General features: G+C 55.5%; 8 protein-coding genes across 8 annotated transcripts; 4 read left to right on the forward strand and 4 right to left on the reverse strand.

The window, feature by feature from the left end:
* Window positions 1–390: 390 nt before the first annotated feature.
* Window positions 391–1308, forward strand: CH63R_11498 (uncharacterized protein; the record flags this gene model as incomplete). Its single annotated transcript, XM_018306472.1, has 3 exons — window positions 391–674; window positions 773–1066; window positions 1131–1308. The coding sequence occupies 3 exons, from the start codon at window positions 391–393 to the stop codon at window positions 1306–1308; spliced, it is 756 nt and encodes a 251-aa protein (XP_018153313.1).
* A 2403-nt stretch (window positions 1309–3711) lies between these two features.
* On the reverse strand, window positions 3712–4635 carry CH63R_11499 (Integral membrane protein; the record flags this gene model as incomplete). The annotated part of the gene is made up of 4 exons (XM_018306473.1): window positions 3712–4141; window positions 4210–4305; window positions 4392–4509; window positions 4569–4635. 4 exons carry the CDS (start codon window positions 4633–4635, stop codon window positions 3712–3714), a joined length of 711 nt encoding a protein of 236 aa, XP_018153314.1.
* A 147-nt stretch (window positions 4636–4782) lies between these two features.
* On the reverse strand, window positions 4783–5292 carry CH63R_11500 (Integral membrane protein; the record flags this gene model as incomplete). The annotated part of the gene is made up of 2 exons (XM_018306474.1): window positions 4783–5001; window positions 5122–5292. The coding sequence occupies 2 exons, from the start codon at window positions 5290–5292 to the stop codon at window positions 4783–4785; spliced, it is 390 nt and encodes a 129-aa protein (XP_018153315.1).
* A 1686-nt stretch (window positions 5293–6978) lies between these two features.
* On the forward strand, window positions 6979–8525 carry CH63R_11501 (FAD dependent oxidoreductase; the record flags this gene model as incomplete). Its single annotated transcript, XM_018306475.1, has 2 exons — window positions 6979–7182; window positions 7287–8525. 2 exons carry the CDS (start codon window positions 6979–6981, stop codon window positions 8523–8525), a joined length of 1443 nt encoding a protein of 480 aa, XP_018153316.1.
* Window positions 8526–8821: 296 nt separating this feature from the next.
* Window positions 8822–9937, reverse strand: CH63R_11502 (Mynd finger family protein; the record flags this gene model as incomplete). Its single annotated transcript, XM_018306476.1, has 1 exon — window positions 8822–9937. The coding sequence occupies one exon, from the start codon at window positions 9935–9937 to the stop codon at window positions 8822–8824; it is 1116 nt and encodes a 371-aa protein (XP_018153317.1).
* An 826-nt stretch (window positions 9938–10763) lies between these two features.
* CH63R_11503 (uncharacterized protein) lies at window positions 10764–12272 on the forward strand (the record flags this gene model as incomplete). The annotated part of the gene is made up of 1 exon (XM_018306477.1): window positions 10764–12272. The coding sequence occupies one exon, from the start codon at window positions 10764–10766 to the stop codon at window positions 12270–12272; it is 1509 nt and encodes a 502-aa protein (XP_018153318.1).
* A 126-nt stretch (window positions 12273–12398) lies between these two features.
* Window positions 12399–13091, forward strand: CH63R_11504 (uncharacterized protein; the record flags this gene model as incomplete). Its single annotated transcript, XM_018306478.1, has 1 exon — window positions 12399–13091. One exon carries the CDS (start codon window positions 12399–12401, stop codon window positions 13089–13091), a length of 693 nt encoding a protein of 230 aa, XP_018153319.1.
* Window positions 13092–14276: 1185 nt separating this feature from the next.
* CH63R_11505 (EC34 protein) lies at window positions 14277–14889 on the reverse strand (the record flags this gene model as incomplete). Its single annotated transcript, XM_018306479.1, has 3 exons — window positions 14277–14312; window positions 14395–14535; window positions 14632–14889. The coding sequence occupies 3 exons, from the start codon at window positions 14887–14889 to the stop codon at window positions 14277–14279; spliced, it is 435 nt and encodes a 144-aa protein (XP_018153320.1).
* Between the last annotated feature and the right edge of the window lie 47 nt (window positions 14890–14936).

The raw sequence follows: 14936 nt of genomic DNA on the forward strand, positions 1-14936 counted from the left end.
CATAACAGGAGAATTCCTCATTGGCCGACTGAGATGTGTATGGCGTGAGCACGAGACCTGTCGCACATCTATCTAACGAGAGGCGCTGCGTGCTTCTTGGCGCATCAATGTAGGGAAGATGCGCAAGAATGAGCAAGTTTCCTCCGCCCCCCTCCCGAGCTCCCACCCCAACGCTCAACCGTCACTGCCTGCACGACACGCCCTCGCTAGACGTATAACCGCTCCGAACCCCCTCGGAGACGGAGAGCACGTTTGAGGCATTCTCTCACACCTTGTCATCGCTCCCAGGGTCTTTGTTCACTACAATATCTCGACGATCCGACTCGACGACGAACGCCATGGCGTCTTCGGTTGCGCTGCCTAGACGGCCGAACTCATGCACCGCCACCGATGGCAACCATGGTTTCAACTGGTAGCCCTACAATGTTTCACATACGAGGACGACGGAGACTCCCTCTGGACCGCGCTGGATGCGTCGCTGGACTGCTGTGTCTCGAGGCCGTCGTCGTCGTGGGGGCCCTCGTGCTGTTCGGCGTCGCATACCCGGACCGCCTCCGGTCGCGGCTGTGGAGGAACGGCGGCGAGGAAGGGTGGTGCTCGAACCCGCGGTTGAGGATCTACTTCTACGCCAACCACGAGGAGTCTCCCGAAATCCCGCTGGTATGGAGTCAGAGGTGCGTTGTCCGCTATCTTTGCAGTGCTCCCCCACCGCCTCTGCACCCGGTCACTCGTCACATGGCCAAATACTAACTCCTTCTCCCCGCTTCGCCAGGCTCACGACGTCAAACATGGCCACCGCGGTCCTCAGCGCGACCGTTTTCTTCGCGCGGCTCACGATAGCTGCCCTGCAATACGAAGCCCGATGGACGAACCTCATGTACGACGTCCTCCTCGCGTTCCTCTGGGCTCGCAGTGCCGCGACGCAGAACGGGCCCGACTTCACCGACCCCCAGCACCTCAGCGAGAGGCCGTGGTATCTCGTGAGGAGCTGCGACGAGGCGTGGGCTCAGAACCGGGGTTGGTGCAGGATTGCGAAATGGGAATTCTCGTGGGCGATACTGGCGGCGTACGATACCTGGACGACGAGCGACGAATGATCGGGTACTTGGATGGTTGCTGACGAGAGACAGGGCGTTTTATGCTGCGAGAATTGTCGTCGCCCTCGGGTGGTCGACGTATGAGCTGGGCAAGCGTGACGGGATGAAGAGCGGGAGAGAGATGGATTTGACGTTGGAACAGTGGACCGGGGATGAGAAGAAATGGGTTGCGGCGTACAAGTACGAGATTGAGGAGGAAGACTGGGCATGATGCAACTTCCTCAACGTTGCACAATATCGACGGTATCACAGCATATCAAGCAGAACTACGAACGACATCACCACTCCATCACCGATCACGACATTCGACAACGACGACGAGGTCAACAGTGTACCAATAGAATCAACTATCAATTGCGAGTCTCCACCTAACGACTATTCATTCTCGAGAGTCCACGAAAGAGCAAAAAAAGAAGAACGCGTCCGTTGTCGTGCAACCATCCATGTTCCATCAGACCGACCCTACCCGTCATCCCCTCACGGAGTAGCCGCCGCCGATCGATCAACCATGACGATCATCCGATCCCGAATCGACGTTGCTTATTTGTTCTGCGCAAAGTGCCCATGTCAGTACAGAGTACACAATACCCGCCGCGGATGGTGCGATGGGCCGGGGTCAACTTACGGGGCAGCCGGCGCAGGTGCAGTCCTTGCCGCAGTGGCAGGAGCCGGTGGAAGCGCATCCGCAGCCAGACATGTTGATGGATTGGTTGGTGGGTTGGGTTGGGTTGGTTGGTTGTTTGTTTGTGTTGGGGCTGAAAGCTGTGGTTTGGTGATGTGAATTGCTTGATGAGGTGATGATGAAGAAGAAGAAAGGAAGAGACCAAAAGGCAACGAGTGTTGGCCTGGGCGATTTAAGTAATGACGGCGATTATCTAATGCTCTGACCACCGACTGAGCTGAGTTTCCTGCGTTCCGAGGGAAAGAGCGGCCAGCACAAGGAGCGCCCTGTCCCCTCTTCCTGACGATGGCTCCTGCCAACCCAACCCAACCAGGCCGGCCACATGTTCTTCACGGAAACCGCTAGTCGGCCACCCCAACGACGGCCAACGACGGCCAGCGATGCTAGCTCCTGCCGCCGGCTGGATAAAGGAAGAGTAGGTAGGAAGGTAGGTGCCTCCAGCCCCACCCACTCCACCTCGCCCCTCTGGCCTCTGCCTCCTCCTGTCTCTTGCCTCCGTTCCACTTCGGCTCGACTATGTATGCGTGTCCGACCACACTCGGCAAGCAGTACCCATAGCTGTGATCCGGATAAAGCGGCCAATGACGCGCGACCAGAACCAACCACACGTGATTTGCCACTCCTCCCATCTGTATCATACCTGGTACATCGGAACTAGGTACCTAGCCTTTGTCACAAGGCCAGAGCATCCTGGAGAAAAGTACCTTACCTACGTACCGACCTACATTCAATCAGGATTAGGTACTCACTCGCCCGGTCAAACTCGACTCGAGTCACTGCAACAGGATGGCCGTCCGGCGTCAAACCCCACTTTCCCACCGTGACGATCCACTGGACGGGAGCCGGACGCTCAGACCGGGGTGGGCCTACATTTCTCTGCTGGCTGCCCCTTTAGGAAAAGACACGGCCCCTCCACCAATGGACCCCGCCGCGACGGGAATCTGCGGGGGTGAATCTGATAACGGCGCTTTTTGAGAGTCTTTGCCCCGCGTCGAAGAGATTGCCGAAGACGGAGAGCACGCAACATTCTGAGGGCATTCGACTGGAGAGGTGGGATGCAGTCTTGTCTTGTCTTGAACCCAGTGTGTCTTTCTAAATCTGAAGCGAAGAGTGAATGAAACGTATGCCTATGGGAAGCCAGCAAACCCGACGACGGCATCAGCATCATCGGAATCCCTCGGCAATCCCATGGCCGGACGTACTAGTACAACATAAGCAGCCTACCTACCTTTCACCTGTCCGTCGCCTCTGCTAATCATGTGCCTCCGATGCCCACGCCTGCTTGGCGCCCCCCGCCCGTCCGGCGCAGAACGTGACTTGCATCCACCGAGAGCCGGTGCAGAAGGCCGTTCGCGGTGTCATGCATCATGCACGTGCGTCATTCAACATGTGCCCGCGCGCATCTGGACGTCGCGCAGACATCTACCCGTATCTATCCCCGCTACGTTCTCCCGTGTGGGTGATAGCCGCGCTAATAGATCGCCACCGGCTTATCTACATAGGCCCGATGACTTGGCTGGGGCTGGTCCGAAAGTCGCACCCTCCGAGGGTCCGATCGCGAGGTGGGCCGAAGGCTTCGCATCCATCTCAGCACCAGCACGATGGCCGCTGTTCCTCACCCATCGTCAACTCACCTTCTTCGCGAGCACTAAGTCAAGCACGTGTGGTCACTTGGCGTGTCACTTCGCTGCTAGCCAGATATGATACACTCGAGCTGAGATTGGGCTGACACCAGTTTGGCTCATTCCCACTGCGGGTGGAAAATTAATGAGCTACGAATATGTCCCTAGGGCCATGTCTATTGACGACCCTAAATATACCGAGCGATAAACTCGTAGTATTGGATAAGAAATAGCAATGGCTGAAAGAGTTCATCAAGTAACCCTTATCGAACCATAAAACCCCAACTCAAGCTAGGACATTCAGACCCCGTCACTTGCTACTGTATTTGACGCTAAAGTCCCTCTTGCATACGATCCCATGTACTCCCTTCTGCTGGAGAATGACCTCCTCGCTGTTCGCATCCGAAGACAGCGCGTACCCATACGTAGCCTCGGCTGACGACCGCCCCTCCAAGGGCGTCTGAGAGCCCTTTGTCCGAGGCTCACCGCCCCCAAGGTCGTGCTTAGTGTGCATCTCGAACTCGTCGTGCAGACTGCGATCCAGCGGGATGCTCGCCCTCCTGCCCGCCGCATAGGCGTTGCCGCGCGAACCGCCGGCGCCGAGAGGCGTCTGGCCGCTCCGGTTGTAGTGGGGGTCGCTGGGGTAGTAGGCGGCAGAGCTGTTGATCTTCAGGAGGCGCCCAAACAGCGGCTTGAGAAACGATGCGCATGCCGCGATGATGCCCACGTTGAGTTGGAGGCTGTTGGCGCGCCCGAGGGGTCAGTTGGGACGTCCGGAGACTGGGGGGGGCTTGTTTTCGCAACTCACTTTTGCCAGAAGTGAACCCAGTAGTTAAAGATGTTGTCCGGGTCGCCGCCCGTCGTGAGCATGAAGACGGCTTTGAGGATCCCCATGACGATCGAACTGTGTCGAGGAAACTTTGTTAGTGGCTTTCGACACTCTCCGTCCGATGTAGCATTCTTAATCGGACCCTTTGGGGGGAGACTAACAAGTATCCTAAGTTCAGGATGCCAATGACGTAGAGACGAACTCGAAACTTCATCTTGAGGTTCCAGATAATGGGAACTGGCAAAGCTCCAAGGCACACATCGGTGAAGATGTTGCAGGCTTAGCCGGATCATCGTCAGTGTTGTTTTGGCCAGCGAACCATGGTATGGCCAACTTACCAACATTCCAATAAGTGAGGTTGAGAAAGACGTTGAAGTCATGGCACCTGGGGTCGAACGGATTCATCCACTGGAACTCCCACCAGCCCGAGTACGGAGTGCAATACACGAATAACCAGACAATTGCTTGGATGGAATAGACCACAACGAATCCTACGCCGCCAAGAAAAAAAACGACACAATCAGCCCCGTTAAACAGTGAGAGACGCGGAAGTCAATGGCAAAAAGCCAAATCACCTATCAAAGCGTACAGCGACCATCGATACCAGTTAAGGTCCTTCTTGAGCCGCAGCAAACTAATCGCCATAGAAATTCTCAGTAGACCCATGGCAACACCATCAGATAGTACCGTCTTCCAGAATGTGATGCGTTCGAAGTCGATGCGGTCTTCCGTCGGAATCGTCAGGCCATGCCGTCCAAGGCCGTAGGGTATCTGTAGAATCAAGCATATCCACGCTACGAGGGCGAGAAGCTGGGATGAAGAACAAGTCATCAGTCTCCAGTTCGTTCGAGGATGAGGCTGGTATCAGATTGCAAAGAAGCTTGGACTTACAACGGCGACGATGATGAGCGCATCTTCCGCCCCGAAAGCCCTGAGGATGAACAGCCGGGCGTAGATCCGCAAGGAGACGAACGTCAAGGCGAAGAGGTGGAATACGCCGACAACGCCGACGATTCGGCCTGCGTTGCTAGCATTGACATGCTCTGGAGGAAGGTCATCCATCCTGTCTCGGAGGAAGACGTCGATGCGCAAGGTAACGATTGACAGACAAACCACATGGCTGCTGATCGGGGGCCCTCATCAGCGGGGCCAACCAGGCTTTAACAACCAGGCCGCGGAGCGTCTCTTTCGGTCTTCACAAGCAGAATTGTGTCTGGGTATCAGTGGGCGTGTCCATTTCTTTCGGTCTGGCCCCACGAGGACCCTATTTGGGATATATGAACCAACCTTTGGCGGTCCGCTTCTCTGTCACGAGGGAACAAGGGACTTCTTTCCACTTTCTCTCCTGCAGCAACAGAACCACGGTAGCTTCCCTTGATCTCGGGCTGTCATTCTACAACAGGCCCCGAGGCAATGATAATGCCCTCACGCGTGCGCCGAGAAAGACAGCTTAGGGTGAGTATACCGACTGACTCGCATTCGGGCTACTATGAGTACACGTCCGGTCTTGGGTCCACTGCCATGCCTCCAGGATCCATTTTCCAACACGCAGCAACAACGCCAGGGGGGCAGCTTTGCGGCACAGCACTCGTCAGGCCGACAGGCCGACAGGCCGACAGGCCGACTGGCCGAGAAGATGCTCAGTTCTGTGCAATGACGACTTTGGCAAGGACCAAGGCATGAATCGGCAGTGTAGCCATCAAGATGTCTCGAAAGGATGGTCGAGTGCAGTTCAAGCTGAAGAAGCGGTTGAAACTAAAGCAAAGGGTGATAACTAAGAATCATTTTTGAATATACTATGACTTTGGATTATTGCCGCTGCGTCCCATGGTTCATACATCAGACCACGGACACGACGGTTGAGCAGGTTTCCTTGTGTGGATCGGATCCCAACCTTGCCAGCGACCTGGTCTTGATGCCATGTACTCTCCCATGTTCTGCTGCCAAAAGTCGTGCTCTTCACCCATGACCATCCACTACAGGGCCGGGGGGTCTCCTCCGCCCCTCAGAAGCTGGGGCAAGAGAGAGGAGAGAGAGATCGGGTTTGGGCGCCGAGAACATCATCCGAACTCGTCTTGCAATATTGGCCACATTGACGGGGGGGTCCTAGAAGAAAGCGGTTGGATCCGTTGGATCGGAACGTCGACTAGGCGGGCCGGGTGGGATGGTGGAGTGGGAGGGATGGTGTTCTGTGCCGCGCCCCTGCGTCCTCATCCTGGCAAAAAACCCACTCGGCCTGTTGGTTGCCGACTCTTCACCAGCGTAAGATTCCGGTGGACGAAGCGGGGACTTCTCTCTCTGTTCTCATAGTATCAGGCCACCGTTGCCTGCTGTTTTATGCCTGTCCCGTTGGTTCGATATGGCACCCACGAGCATAGTAGTACTGCAACCAACTGCTGGTTGCCGTCCAAGACTCAATGCAATCTCCGGCTTGCAGCTGCGTTTGGTTCGGCACAGCAGGGGTTTCGGCAACCGCGGCGGTTCGGGTCAAGCTGAGGACAGTTGCCTCCCCCGGCAGGGGGCGTATGCAGGACGCTCAATGTTCTTCAGGGAGTGGGGACTGGAAGGGGGGTTCTTGCCCAAGTCCCAAGTCGATTTAAAGACTCTCGTGATCCTGCAGACTCGCCGTAAACGTGCATCTGCATCTCGTCACCGGCACCTCTTTTTCCACTGCCGCAGAAGTCACAAGAGCTACGTGTGCCCGTACCGTGTAATACCGAGTGCAACGTCTCTTCACCTTGGCAGACAATGCGCAGCAACGGGATGCGTGCTGGCGTGGGCTTCGCGGCCGCGCTCTTGGTCCGGGGGGCCGCGGCGAGTGTGAGCTGCTGCAACCAGACCGTCTCCCGGGATGTCGTCGTTGTGGGCGGCGGTGCGGCCGGCGCTCATGCCGCCGTGTGGTTGCGCGACCACGGCCACAGCGTAGTCGTCGTGGAAAAGGCCAGTCAGCTTGTGAGTTGTCTCCGATTTCTTGTCCTTTCATCTGAGTTATCAGAGTCACCTCAAATACTTCCAGACCTTTCGTCCTTGCTTTCGTCGCTAACTCGGGGTTCAAGGGCGGCCACACGGCTTCCTATCACGACCCTGTCTCTGGCAAGTCCATCAACGTGGGCGTCCAGGCGTGGATGGAGTACAAGGACACGTTCGACTTCCCCAAGCGCATGAGCGTGTCCACCAGCGGCGCGATGCAGTTCACCACCCTCGACTACAACTACGTCGACTTCAAGACGGGCCAGCCTGTTGACGGCTGGGTGGCGCCCACGCCCGACGCCATGTACCCTGCGCTGCAGAGGTACTTGGACGTCCTCGAAAAGTACGAGGACATCACCCTCCCCGGCTTCGACAACTTCCCCGAGCCCGGGTCCATCCCGGAGGACCTCGCCATGCCGTTCGGTGAGTTCGTCGAGAAGTACGATATCGCCGCCGCCGTCCCGCAGATCTGGGACTCGACCGCCATGGGCCTGGGCAACACGATGGACGTGCCGACCTTCTTCGTGACGCAGGCCTCCGGGGTCCCGATGGTCCGCGCCCTGCTCGGCACCGCCGCCGCCGCGACCCCCGCGTCGGGCCGCCTGTACGAGCTGTATGAGAGCGTCGCCGAGTTTCTGGGCGACGACGTCCTCTACTCGAGCACAGTCGTCTCAACCATCCGGCGCGACGACGAGGGCGTCTCGCTGAAGGCGCACGGCGCCGACGGCAGGCTGACGTGCATCGACGCCAAGCGCCTCCTCGTCGCCTTCGAGCCCACCACCGAGAGCCTGGCCCCGTTCAAGACGGACGAGGCGGAGGAGGAAGTCTTTGACAAGTTCGGCTTCGCCACCGTCTACGCCGGGATCCTCCGACACCCGTCGCTGCAGCCAGGCGCCGCCTACTCCAACAGGTCGCCCGCGCCCGGGTCGACCAACTACACCGTCTTCCCCCTCGCCTCGCAGGTCGGCAGCATCGCCTACATCGGCGGCACCAGGGACCTGTTCCAGTTCACGGCCGTCGGCACCGAGGAGGACACGGCCGAGAGCATCAAGGCCCTCATTGCGCGGTCCATCGACACCATGATCGACGCCGGCACCGTTCCCGCGTCGAACGGCACCGTCACCTTTCCGGCTTTTGCGAACCACGGCAAGATGCACCCCCGCGTGACAGGCGACGAGCTCCGCGCAGGGTTCCTTCGGAAGCAGACTGCCCTCCAGGGACACCGCTCCACCTGGTACACGGGCGCCGCTTTCTCCGCCGGGTTCTCAACGGTCTTGTGGGACTACAACAACGAGCTGTTGCCGAGATTGGTTGAAGGGATTTAAAGAGGGGAGGTTGTTGATTGTAATTAGAGCCTAGGCTTTACAAACTTTAGGGAAAAAACACAGATTTGCCAAACAAAAGAGGTACCAGCCGAACCCACCCATAGCCTCTAGTCAGCCATCCCATCCAACGGCAGCCAGCGATGCCATCCTATGGTGCCGGCTGGCAAAGAACGCGAAGAAAGGTCTGTACCCCATCCACCTTGTCTTTCATCCACCGATAATAGTAGGGATAATACCTCTATCCCAGTGGTCTGACCACTCATCCATCAATCACGTCCCTCGTCAATGGACGACAACTAGGCGCCCAGAACCTGACGGGGAAACTCCTTGGGGTTTTTTTTCTTGATGACAATAGAGCATGTTTGGCCGGGGCCTGCGCGAAGCTGCTCGATTGCGGTTTCCTTCATGTCCATATCGCGGAAATGAAGGATGATAATTGCGTTCCAACAATTCATAATGACCCGGCGAGCCCTTTTTAGTTGGGCGTAGGAACTTGCCTGTGTGAGACAAGCTTTGACCAGCTTTTTGAAGCGGCTAGGAGGCGGCAAGCCGAGGACGGTTGTTTGGGGGGGCTCAACCGACGTGCCCTCCGGTGCATCTGTGGATGCCTCTCTTAAAGCCGGTTCGAGTACTTCTTCGACGTCCCCTTCGGATATTTCATCGGAAAAGGTTCCTTCCTCTTCGCGATCGTCCGCCATGTACTCATCCCAAGGGTTGGATGAGGAGTCGGGCATATCATCCGGGCTTTGGATGAAAGGGTGCATGACCAAAGCCTGCGTGGCAATTTCGAGGTACTCCTCGCTGTCACCCAATCTCGCCTCTTCCTCGAAGTCTTTGCAAGGGAGTAGGTTCCGATTTTTGTATTCCATAACGAGGGCAGAAGTCTTTACTGTGCCGTCTTCCTGAGTGAGTCGACACTCGGCATTCCAATCCGGGATAAGCGTGATCTTGCCAGGCGTGTCGGATGGCTGGATACGCTCAGCACCAGTGATCACCGTTGTGGTGGAATTCTGGGTTTGGGAGATTATGTCGAAGAATTTGGTCTCTCTGTTGCTCTGGTAGCCTGCAACGATGGTCTTCATGACCGGGTCATTGATGTGTGCCTCGATGCTTCTTGCGCAATCTGCTTCAGTGTAGTGAAATTTCAGGCTGGGGTCCGGCGTCGTGACGGTCTGATTTTCGAGAATATGGAAATCGTTTGCAGCAACAAACTCATTGGCTTTCTTGCCGTAACAATCTTGATCCTCTTCGTGGATCAGACGACTCGGCAGCCGACAGTGCCGAGCGGAGTCGCTCACCCCATGCAGTTTTCTACTTCCGCGAGCTATGACAACCGGCAGGTGGTCATCTTTGAGGATCGACTGGACGATGGGTGGCTTGGATGCCGCGATTCCTTCCATAGGACCTGACATCGCGTCGAGACGGCTGCTATTACTGAGTCGTTAGCAAAAGTCTAATAGTAAGAAGTGAAATGGCTTCACTAACCACAGAAGCAGCGATGGATATTTTGGGTAATCCGAGTCGATCGGTGCGATGCGTCTGTGAAGGAAAAAGTGTGGTGGTAGCTGGCCTGGTTCGAGGTATTCGAGGGTGCCTGCCTGGCTGGTGTCGCACTTTGGTGGATACCTACCTGTGGCGTAACACAGAGCGAAGGCAGGTGCAACTGGAGCAGGCCTTCCTCAGACGACTGAGCGTATCAACTACTCTATCCATCAAGGTATTCGGCAGCCAGCAAGTTCAAATAGAAAATTTATTTTCTGGTCGACGACGTGAAATCTCATCAGGCAACCAAGCCACGGCTGAAGGTACCTTCCGTTGCGCAAAGTCTGTTTTGTCACGTGAAAAAATCAGTTTGAAAAGCTGCTGTGAGAAGGGTACATAAACTCGTCTTAAACTCGTCTCACTTCACCTTTCTCTTCCCTCTCCTCCTCTCTCTTACCGCCATCATTCACACCTTGATATCCCCTTCTTCGACATTTGCTTCTTCGACATTCCCTTTCTTTCAGTTCCCGAATTTCTCATCGATCTGGACAGTCGTGTAAGATAACCTGGTTTGCCCTTTAAACAAAGCTAACCCAGCATAAAGTCTACATCACGCAAAAGCGTCCGAATCATCACTCGATCCAACGAGTCGGCAGACTGATTATCATCCGAATCCGACAACTCATCCGACAAATCATTTGATCCGAAAAGTGTTCTTGATTCCCGACGCTCTCCCGTCACTCGACAATTCTCAAGATGCCCTTTCTTGACGAAATCACCCTCTCTCGTGACCATGAGAAGCTCTATTCTCCTGGTCAAACCCTAAGCTTGACACCGCACAAAGCACCGAAACCTTGGGGGTGGAAGTACTACCGGATGCCGCCAGATTTGAAGGACGAAGCTACAGCCCAGGGAGAGGAGGACAGGGAACTTACCCGTCTGGCGATGGTCTTCCAAGAGGGAAACCAACCGCACAGACTCGACCGTCAGGTTCAGAAGGACGAGTCGAAAAAGATGAAGGTCGAAATCCTCGAGCTTTTTGGCATTGACCGATTCGGAGAATACACCCCCGGCACTCAAAAGCTCAAGTGCAAGGTGCTTCAGGTCCCTTCAAACAGCAACGATGATCACCAACATCCGGCAGTCGACGACATCATCTTCATCAAAGCTTTTGACCCCATGTTCTTTCCCCGGAACGTCAGTGCCATCGACATGGAGTGGAAGGTTACCGCTCGCGCAGACATGGCCTTGAGCAATGAGGTCGGAGCGTATGGGTTTCTGTACAAACACGGCCTCACAGGCAGCCCCCATGTCGCGCCTCAATGGTTCGGCTGCTGGACCGCTGAGGCTCAAACCACCGACCTCGAGTATGAAGGCCGCACTCGACATGTTGGTGTCATCGCTTTGGAGTACATTGACGGCATCTGCCTGCAGAAACTGCTGCGGACCAACGAAGACGGCGAATACTACTACATTGGCGATCGTCTGAGAATTGACAACGACGTCAGGGCACTCGTGCAGCTGGACCAGGCCACTCGATTCGGCGTGATAGAAGATCTCTTGGCCGACGTTGTCGTTCAGTACAAGGCCGGTGTCAACCACCCCTGCATCTACCCGGAAAACATCGTCTTGTCTTTCCGCCGCGGATCCGAGGAACTGAAACGACCGCGTGTTTCGCTCGTTGGCTACAAAGACTCCATTGTTAACCCTCTTCGTCAGCCGCCGCGCAACTCTTTCGCCGACTATCCGAAGCCCATTCACCCCTTCTTCAGATTTAGTTACAAGAGGCTGCGGTTATTCTTTCTTTGCCATTGGTTTCCCTCGGATTGGCAACCTGATGAGAACGAAAGATGTCGCCCATTGGATCGATGGTTGATGAGTACGTTCGGCCCTTTCGCGGATAACGAAAAGTACAATGATCGGATCGAACGCAACCCTGTAATTGCTGCGAGAGCAGCTGTTTTGGTTGCCGCTCGCAGGTTGCGGGAGAAGACTGCCGCGATCAAGCCTACGGAAGCAGAAGAGACCGGCATAGCCGAGAGCCACGAGGATTCCCAGAAAACACGCGAACCAGTCATCGAACCAAACCCCACCGCCTCACAAATCGAAGAAACATCTTCTCCAAACGTTACCTCTTACAACATGCCCGTGGGAGAAGAGAAGGCTATCGTGTCCGAGTCTACTGACACGGGAGCGACAGAGGCGGCTGAGAGCCACGAGGAGGCCCAGAAGGCAGGCGGTTCTGGTCACGAGGATCCGCTCTAGAAGGGCGCGGTCTCTATCGAGGAGTCCAGCCAGCGGACGGTTAAGCCGGCCAGCCACTCGCCTATCTCCCGTATATCCGACAACTCTGACTCGGACTCTGACTTTTCCGTGTCGTTGCACCCAGCAATGATTGCATCCACCAGTCTCTCGTCCGAAACGGGCTCGGCACTAGGATCTGTGACTCTCGATCCTGACCCGGTCACGGTGCTAGGGAAAATCCATGCTCGCGACCTGGAGAAGCCCGAAGAGACTCAAGTTCTCAGCTCGATCGCAGAGGAACAGGAAGCGCAGGATGTTGAGAACACCAGAAGCAAGACTCATGAACCCTTCGGCTCGCTTCCAATCAGAGCACGGGATGGTCAGCATACGGAGCGTCAAGCTGGTTCGGGAGATGATGACGCCAACTCATCGCTCTTGCATGATACCGCCGTCGTGGGAACGCACCTAGACGACACTGATGTACAGTCTCACCATCTGAGCAAACAGAAGCTCAGATCCATTGTCAGCGATGTTCGAGATTCTCAACGCGAGCGCGTACAGCAACGCATCGAAAAAGCCCGACAGGATGCGCTTTCCCGCTTCACCACTCAGGCATCGACGATCATTCACGGAATGTCTCAAATCCAAATGACAGCCGACCAGCTTGTCAAGACAGCCATTGACAATGAATACAGACAAATCAAGGCAGACAAGAGAGGTGATGCCCAGTCAAGGCTCGAAAATGCCCTGGAGGAGCACTCCGTGATCCAGGAAGTCGATGAGATGCTTGAGAATTTCAACAAGAGTATGCTTCCAGAGTCGCCAACCGAGAGCACGTAAACCGAACGAAACAAACACCCCCACCGAACGCCTTTATCCCCGACGACACATACTCAGGTGTTCCCTTCGTTGGCTCTCCCTATTGGAAGCCAAAAAGTCCATGGGGAGAAAGGAATCTTGAGGTATTGGCGGTCTGTGAGCAGCTGGAGCGCGATGAAGCCTGGACTGGAAGAAAGGCATCATGTGAGGTCGGAATAGTTGGTTATAGAGTAGTGTAATAGTGTATTGGAGTTTTCTGCAACAAAGTTTTAGTTTTCGTGTAACATTGATCTTCACAATTTGACTTGACCGGTGATCGAGTAGGAGACAAAGGCGCTCGTAGACACCTGCGGCAAACCAGGCCCTGGTGGTCATGTTTAGTGCTACTGGAGATTTACATCAAGGGGCAACAAAGGGTTACATCTGTTGTGCTACCTCTGTCTGGAGGAAAAGGAAGCCATTCGCAATGTCTCGCGGCTTTCCATTGAAGAGGTATGAGTAAGCACTTGCGGACAGCTGCACAGTTCCTCCCCGTCCTGGTCCAATACACAAGCTCAATCCAATGTGGAAGGTTCACCATCCGAACCGAACTGCAGCCGAGTCTGAGCATAACAGTCAGTATCCCAGCAGTTCTCGTTAGGGGTCACTGATCCAAGCACTGTGAATACCTTCTGTTCGTTTGCGGGATCGGCGTTAGGGGGGAAATCGGAGTTAATACCGATCCACCCCACTCTGGGCAGCCACCCTTTTTCGCTGGCTGCCGCAAGGGGCCCTTGCCCACTCGTCCTTTCCTCCTCATAGCCGAGCCGAAATAACGAAGCCATCGCCAACTTATCGATTAATTGATTTCCAGCCTGTGAAATACTGCCAACACCTCCAAATGCCTCTCCCAGAACCAAATTTCCTGTCGTCCGAAATGGGTCTGGACACAAGATTGGACTGGATGCCAGCGGTTTTGAATCCGGACACTGTTTGAGAGCACATGCCCGTCTGATGCCGATGAACACCATCTCCGAGGCGAGAGTACGGGAACATCACAGGATATTTCATGCCAGGAAGTAGATCCAATTCTCTTTTTTGATATTGCACTCGCTTTACTCTACTCATTCGACTCTTTCCACGGCCTTGGTACTCATGCAACTAACTTAACACTGGGAGACTCGAGCAGCGGCAGCGGCACAGAATACGAACCACAGTCGTCCGTGTTTAGAGGCAGCACGTAAGCATGCACTGGAAGTCGGCCTGCGTAAGGTGTCGAGAGAGTCAGCACGTCCGTCGATACCCGCAGCCGCAATAGTTCTTCCTCGCTCTGGCGATGACTTACACCTGAAGGACCGCGACTGATGTCACCCGGGGCGCTGGTGTATGCGGGGTTGAACTGATGGCAGATGTCGAGCTTCGCGGAGCCTGCGATGTTGAGACAGAAGTTGCAGTTGGGGTCGCTGTAGGTGCAGAAGCCGTGGGACTAAAGTGGTTTGCAACAGCGGCGGTCAGCTTCCCCCTCCCCCTTGGCTTGGTGTGACCTCGACATGGTTCATGTCGCTGCTAGTCGGTAACTCACCTGGCAGTTGAAGCCCTGGGGGGCGGCTGCGACAGTCATCAGAAGGGACGCAAAGGCGGCGGTAACGGTAGCGGTACGCATTTTGAGGGAGTGGGTGAGGGTGGCTTTGTGGGAAGAGGGAGTGTAGATAGTTGGATAGAAACGAGTGTGAGTGAGAAGAAGCTTGTCTGGTGAGTTGAGATCAGAAAGCATCAGTATGACGGGAGGAATGGGCTGATTTATACAAGATGTTGTCGCAGGGACAACAACAATACGCATCTCGTCTTGATGGAGATCGTCATCGGATGAACCGCATTGGTCGGGAC

Source organism: Colletotrichum higginsianum, chromosome 8 (assembly GCF_001672515.1).
Source record: "Colletotrichum higginsianum IMI 349063 chromosome 8, whole genome shotgun sequence".
NCBI lineage: Eukaryota > Fungi > Ascomycota > Sordariomycetes > Glomerellales > Glomerellaceae > Colletotrichum > Colletotrichum higginsianum.